The following is a 7,500-nucleotide window of genomic DNA, read 5'->3' as shown; positions in this document are numbered from 1 at the left end:
CACACAGATATGTCTGTTCTCACCAGAGGGACGTGGTAGAGATGTAGTGAACCATCTGAATGAAGGGGAGGGGGTCCGACGAGGCTCCACAACTATTACACACACACTGAAAAAAAAATATATATATATATTTATATTATAAAGACATACAGAGACATTCTGTTCTCTTATCCACAACGGCCCGAGTGGAGGCCTTTGCTTCAGTCGAAACAGTAACACAACTGATGTGCATCCCCAGTCCTCGGGGGCCTGAGTGTCTCCTGGTCTTCGTTTCCTGACACTTTTTGATCCATTGTGTAAACAGAATATCCCTATGAATGTGTTATGGTTTAGTCTATGTCCATCCCACCTGTTCGAACAGCGTCATGGCAAACTTCTGGTGTGGTATACAGTGTTTAGCTGTACAGATGTCCTCTCTGGTCTCGGCGCTGATGTGGAAATGGATACGCATCAGTAGGTTCTCCTGAAACACACAAAAACACACACACACACACACACAGAGTTACACAGATTGCGTGTGTATTTTATAAGACCTGCTGGATGTTCTGACTGAACACATTTACGACCAATCGATCAAGTAGTACCTCCCTGACACACATGTACGCGGGCGCAAAGAATACACACACACACACACACACAGCCACACGCAAACTGTGGAGGCGAGGATCTAACTCCGCTGTGTAGGAGAGGGACACTGAAAAATAGCACCTATCCCTTTAGCTCTGTCTCTGTCCCCCCCTCCCCTCCCCTTCTTTCTCTCTCTCTCTCTCTCTCTCTCTCTCTCCTCTGTCCCTCTCCCGGGTTTCTCCCCTCATCCTCCCGCTCTCTTCCTCTTCTCCTCCCCACCTCTGTCCGTTGACTGATCACTCCAACTCGTATTAGCTTAAAAGCAATTATCTGTATCGATGTTCACACACTGGGACAAACACGACTCCTGTGCAATCCTATAGGGAGGGACAGAGGGTACTTAGCTAAATGGCTAACGCTAGCAGAGCTGGGCTGCGAGTCTTAATAGAGGCAGAAGGACACATAATAGACAGGCGTTAGATGGACCACCCTCCGCCTTCAGGAATCTGTACCAGCCCTGCTCAAACGCATCTTACTTCGCGAATCAAGGAGAATTAGATGGTGTTAGAGCAGGGCTGGAGTGATAGGACGCACACGCAGAAGCTCCCCGTGAGGAGGGTTGACGTGGGTGCGCGTGTGTGGGTGGGTGTGTGTGTGTGTGCGTTTTTTTGCGCGTGTGTGGGTGTGTGTGTGAGTTTGTGCGCGTGTGTGTGTGGCTGTGTGTGTGTGTGTGTGTGTGCGCGTGTGTGCGCATGCGCATGTGTGGGTGTGTGTGTGTGCGTTTGTTCGTGTGTGTGTGTGCGTGTGTGGCTGTGTGTGTGTGTGTGTGCGTGTGTGCGCGTGCGCGTGGGTGGGTGTGTGTGCGTTTGTGCGCGTGTGTGTGCGTGTGTGGCTGTGTGTGTGTGTTAGGCTTACGAAGCATTCTGCTGCGTCGTCCATGATCCCCAGCTGGAAACGCTGTTCGTCCTGGAAGGTCTTGGCCAGCGCACTCCGCAACACGTCCGACGGTAACACACGCTCACTGCTGAACTGGAACTGGGCAAAGATACTCTACACACACACACACACACACACACACACACACACACACACACACACTAAAACTGAACAAATTGCAGCAGCTTTAACAGAGTAGAACGTACCATAGTACAACTCCGTCCAAGAGGTTGCGTCTTGGTCAGATGTCTACCGCGGTGTGAGGACAGAGGAGGAGTATTACAACAGTTCTACAACTATTACCTCGTCCCTCATTGTTTCACTATAGACAAACTGGGACGCCCCTTTAAGGCTAGAGGTGTGTGTGTGTGTGTGTGTGTGTGTGTGTGTGTGTGTGTGTGTGTGTGTGTGTGTGTGTGTGTGTGTGTGTGTGTGTGTGTGTGTGTGTGTGTGTGTGTGTGTGTGTGTCACGGTGGCTCTGCTGACTGCAGCAATGCGCCAAGGAGAGTAGAGGGGGACTATACCCTACAGAGAGGGAGGGAGGGAAGGAAAGAGAAAGGAAAGAGGGGAGATATAGAGAGGGGGAGGAGGGAGGTGTGTGTGTGTGTGTGTGTGTGTGTGTGTGTGTGTGTGTGTGTGTGTGTGTGTGTGTGTGTGTGTGTGTGTGTGTGATTGAGCTGAGGGGAAAATTCCTAAGCATCACTCTACTACAGCAAGAGAGGACCGGAGAAATCGACACCACTACCATATTCATCTCTCCCTCCCCCGGTCTCTCCCCCACTATGTTCCTCTCTCTGGATGAGTTTACACAGGCAGCCCAACTCTGATTCTTTTTCACTCATTTGTATTTTTGACCAACCAGATCTGAAAAAGAGCTGATGTGAAAAGGTCTGATGTAATTGGTCAAAAGACCAATTAGTGAAAAAATGATCAGAATTGGGCTGCCTGTGTAAACTCTCTCCTACTCTCTCAACCGGTACAGAAGGAGGGCTAAGGGGTGGTGAACATTGTGTCGCAAGTTAGGGATGATGTCTAATCAGCAGACAGAATCTGTTCAACTCACAGCAGTTATCTTTACTATAGCCTCACATGTACACCGACCATACTTCTTCACCTACGAGCAAGTGTGTGCGTTTGTGTGTGTGTGTGTGCATGCGTGTGTGTGTGTGTGTGTGTGTGTGTGTGTGTGTGTGTGTGTGTGTGTGTGTGTGTGTGTGTGTGTGCGCGTGCGTGTGTGTATGTGTGTGTGTGCATGCGTGCGTGCGTGCGTGCGTGTGTGTGTGTGTGTGTGTGTGCGTGTGTGTGTATGTGTGTGTGTGTGTGCGTGCGTGTGCGTGTGTGTGCGTGCGCGTGTGCGTGTGTGTGTGTGTGTGTGCTTGTGTGTGTGTGTGTGGCACCCCAGCGTGGGTTCTGCTGTCTCAGCTCTTTCAGTCAGCCAATTAATTACAGAGGCTCAGGAGAAACTAACAAATACACCACTACACACACACACACCCTACACGACACACACTTATACGCACACATAGCGCACACCAACAACACTACATTCTACTATGCACACACCAACACTGCTACAAGACACGATGTACTCAGACTGACACACATCCCTACACATCCTAAGGCATCTCCCTACACACACCCATCATTAGAACGCATTACTATATACACACCATACGAAATACACACTGTTATGTGTACTGACAGCCAGCATCAATAATACATCCACAGTATACTGTAGAACACACACACTCATACGTGCTGTGTGCCACATAGGAGCTAAGGGACTAAACACACAATAGAAATAACAGGTAACTACGACAAATCAAATCAGATGTTATTTGTGACATGCTTGGTAAACAACAGGTGTAGACTAACAGTGAAATGCTTACGGGCCCTTCCCAACAATGCAGAAAGAAAACATATATATATTAATAATAACACGAGGAATAAATACACAATGAGCAACGGTATCTTGGCTATATACACGGGGTACCAGTACCGAGTCAATGTGCAGGGGTTCAAGGTAATTGAGGTAGATATGTACATATACAGTACCAGTCAAAATTCCCTACTCATTCAGGGGTTTTTCTTTACTTTGTACTATTTTCTACATTGTAGAATAATCGTGAATCATTCAAAATTATGAAATAAAACATATGGAATCATGTAGTAACCAAAAAAGATTTAAACAAATCAAAATATATATTATATTTGAGATTCTTCAAAGTAGCCACACTTTGCCTTGATGACAGCTTTGCACACTCTTCGCATTCTCTCAACTAGCTTCATGAGGAATGCTTTTCCAACATACATGAGGAATGCGTAGTTCCCACATACGCTGAGCACTTGTTTAGCTGCTTTTCCTTCACGCTGCGGTCCAACTCATCCCAAACCATCTCAATTGGGTTGAGGTCAGGTGATTGTGGAGGCCAGGTTATCTGATGCAGCACTCCATCACTCTCCTTCTTGGTCAAATAGCCCTTATGCAGCCTGGAGGTGTGTTTTGGGTCATTGTCCTGTTGAAAAACAAATGATAGTCCCACTAAGTGCAAACCAGATGGGATGGCATAGCAGAATGCTGTGGTAGCCAACCTGGCTAAGTGTGCCTTGAATTATAAATAAATCACAGACAGTGTCACCAGCAAAGCACCCCATCACACCTCCTCCTCCATGCCTCACGGTAGGAACCACACATGCGGAGTTCATCCGTTCACCTACTCTGCATCTCACAAACACACGGCAGTTGGAACCAAAAATACCACATTTGGACTCATCAGACCAAAGATTTCCACCGGTCTAATGTCCATTGCTCTTTCTTGGTCCAAGCAAGTCTCTTCTTCTTATTGGTGTCCTTTAGTAGTGGTTTCTTTGCAGCAATTCAACCATGAAGGCCTGATTCACACAGTCTCCTCTGTTCAGATGTGTCTGTTACTTGAACTCTGTGAAGCATTTATTTGGGCTGCAATTTATGAGGCTGTTAACTCTAATGAACTTATCCTCTGCAGCAGAGGTACCTCTGGGTATTCCTTTCCTGTGGCAGTCCTCATGAGAGCCAGTTTCATCATAGCGATCGATGGTTTTTGCGACTGCACTTGAAGAAACTTTGAAGAAAGTTCTTGAAATTTTTCGCATTGACTGACCTTCATGTCTTAAAGTAATGATGGACTGTCATTTCTCTTGGCTTATTTGAGCTGTTCTTGCCATAATATGGACTTGGTCTTTTACAAAATAGGGCTATCTTCTGTATAAAACCCCTACCTTGTCACAACACAACTGATTGGCTCAAACACATTAAGAAGGAAAGAAATTCCACAAACTAACTTTTAACAAGGCACACCTGTTAATTGAAATGCATTCCAGATGACAACTTCATGAAGCTGGTTGTTTATGTTATAGTTTATGTGTCGGGGGGCTAGGGTCAGTCTGTTATATCTGGAATATTTTCTCCTGTCTTATCCGGTGTCTTGTGTGAATTTAAGTATGTTCTCTCTCTCTCTCTCTCTCTCTCTCTCTCTCTCTCTCTCTCTCTCTCTCTCTCTCTCTCTCTCGTGAGGACCTGAGCCTAAGGGCCATGCTTCAGGACTACCTGGCCTGATGACTCCTTGCTGTCCCCAGGCCACCTGGTCGTGCTGCTGCTCCAGTTTCAACTGTTCTGCCTGCGGCTATGGAACCCTGACCTGTTCACCGGACGTGCTGTTTTCCACTCTCTCTCTACCGCACCTGCTGCCTCTAACTCTGAATGATCGGCTATGAAAAGCCAACTGACATTTATTCCTGAGGTGCTGACCTGTTGAACCCTCTACAACCACTGTGATTATTATTATTTGACCCTGCTGGTCATCTATAAACGGTTGAACATCTTGAAGAATGATCTAGCCTTAATGGCCATGTACTGTTATAATCTCCACCCGGCATAGCCAGAAGAGGACTGGCCACCCCTCAGAGCCTGGTTCCTCTCTAGGTTGCTTCCTAGGTTCCTGCCTTTCTAGGGAGTGTTTCCTAGCCACCGTGCTTCTACATCTGTATTGCTTGCTGTTTGGGGTTTTAGGCTGGGTTTCTGTATAAGCACTTTGCGACATCGGCTGATGTAAAAAGGACTTTATAAATACATTTGATTGATTGATTGAGAGAATGCCAATAGTGTGCAAAGCTTTCATCATGGCAAAGGGTGGCTACTTTGAAGAATCTCAAATATAAAATACTTTTTGGTTACTACATGATTCCATATGTGTTATTTCATAGTTTGGATGTCTTCACTATTATTCTACAATGTAGAAAATAGCAAAAAGAAAGAAAAACCCTTCTATGAGTAGCTGTATCCAAACTTTTGACTGGCACTGTACGTAGGTAGGGATAAAGTGACTAGGCAACAGGATAGATAATAAACAGTAGCAGCAGCGTATGTGTTGAGTCAGAAGTGTTAGTTTGATTCCTGGTTCTTTGGCTTAGTGATGAGCTTGGAGGGCACTGTGGTGTTGAACGCTGAGCTGTAGTTGATGAACAGCATTCTCACGTAGGTGTTCCTTTTGTCTAGATGGGAAAGGGCAGTGCGGAGTGCAATAGAGATCGCGTCATCTGTGGGTCTGTAGGGTAGGTATGTGAATTGGAGTGGGTCCAGGGTGTCTGGGATGATGGTGTTGATGTGACCAGCCATGACCAGCCTTTCAAAGCATTTCATGGCCACAGATGTGAGTGCTATGGGGCAACAGTCATTTAGACTTGGCTTTTTTGGCCACAGGGACGATGGTGGTCTGCTTGAAACATGTCGATATTACAGACTGGGTCAGGGAGAAGTTGAAAATGTCAGTTAAGACACTTGCCAGCTGGTCAGCGCATGTTCTGAGCTACATACAGTATCAGCTACGGTCATCAAAATGTTCTAACGTTTTTAAAACAATTCCAATCAGGTATTGAATGAATTATAGCACATGAAAACAATTCTTGACACGGACAAATAATGAATGGATTTCAGTTATTTTGGTGGGAATTCGGGTATTATTGAAAAATTATTGTGAAATGTCCCCGTTTTTTACGTCGAATGCACTCATATGTACATTTTCTAATGGAATCAGGTATTTGTTTTATTTATTTATTTAAAATAAAAATATATGTATTAGATTAACATAAAGGGGTGGACCAGGGCTGCAATAGAACAAGGTCCTCTGTCTAGGCGTACCGGCACTCACCTGTCTAGACTGCCTCATGAATTACTGTTGTTGTCACGTTCTGTAGTAATCATTCAACAAGTTTGTCAATAGCAGGACACCCTCAGACTAAAAATCAACACACTTGGCTCTAGATGGCACCTATCTATACATACTTTACATTGTTTGCGAGATCAGACATAACATCACGATAATCCGTGTGATCATTTTTGGAAGTTGCTTTCATTTAAGCGCGTCTGGTTTGTAAAACACTTCAACTATATCAAAGGATGACTTTTTTTCACATTCCACCACAAATAAACACACCTCAAAATAAAGTTCACTCACCAGACGAGGCTCGACCGTTCGTATAGATGCGACGGAAAGACGATGTATTCCATTGAGCCCATTTCAGCCAATATCGGGGGGGGTCTGACAGGTCATTGCGAACATTTCCACGGTTGTAACGTTAACGTGGGGGGGGGAGACGCGGGAGTTAAATGAAAGAGACGCGGGAGTTAAATGAAAGAGATGCGGGAGTTAAATGAAAGCGATCGATGCAGCGAGATTGAAGTGACTGACAAGAGGATTTTGCGCCCCTCAAACACAGGATATAGACGGCTGTATAAGACTGATCCTCAGGTGGGCGGGGCATGCGCCCGTTGCCAGGTACATAGAGAATTCGCAGAGCTGCAACCTACCTTGAGGGCACAGAAGATGCAAGAGTCTTCCATGCACTTGTGAGTGGTCAGCTGGCGGAAACTTCTACGGAAGATATCCAGATGCCACAGAACCTAAGGCGAGAAAAAAAATCTGCGTTATATATTTACATTTTTGACATATTGGACATGTT

At 45.7% G+C, this 7,500-nt stretch overlaps 1 protein-coding gene across 1 annotated transcript in view; it reads right to left on the bottom strand.

Annotated features, from left to right (window-relative positions):
• Nucleotides 1-7,500, bottom strand: part of LOC115121801 (inactive ubiquitin carboxyl-terminal hydrolase 54-like) — a 37,686-nt gene that overhangs the window by 14,690 nt on the left and 15,496 nt on the right. The window contains 4 exon segments of the mRNA XM_065002449.1: nucleotides 24-106; nucleotides 350-463; nucleotides 1,483-1,617; nucleotides 7,349-7,441. Coding sequence (XP_064858521.1) covers nucleotides 24-106; nucleotides 350-463; nucleotides 1,483-1,617; nucleotides 7,349-7,441 — 425 coding nt within the window.

Source organism: Oncorhynchus nerka, linkage group LG16 (genome assembly GCF_034236695.1).
Source record: "Oncorhynchus nerka isolate Pitt River linkage group LG16, Oner_Uvic_2.0, whole genome shotgun sequence".
Lineage (NCBI taxonomy): Eukaryota > Metazoa > Chordata > Actinopteri > Salmoniformes > Salmonidae > Oncorhynchus > Oncorhynchus nerka.
This window is presented reverse-complemented; position numbering and strand designations above follow the sequence as displayed.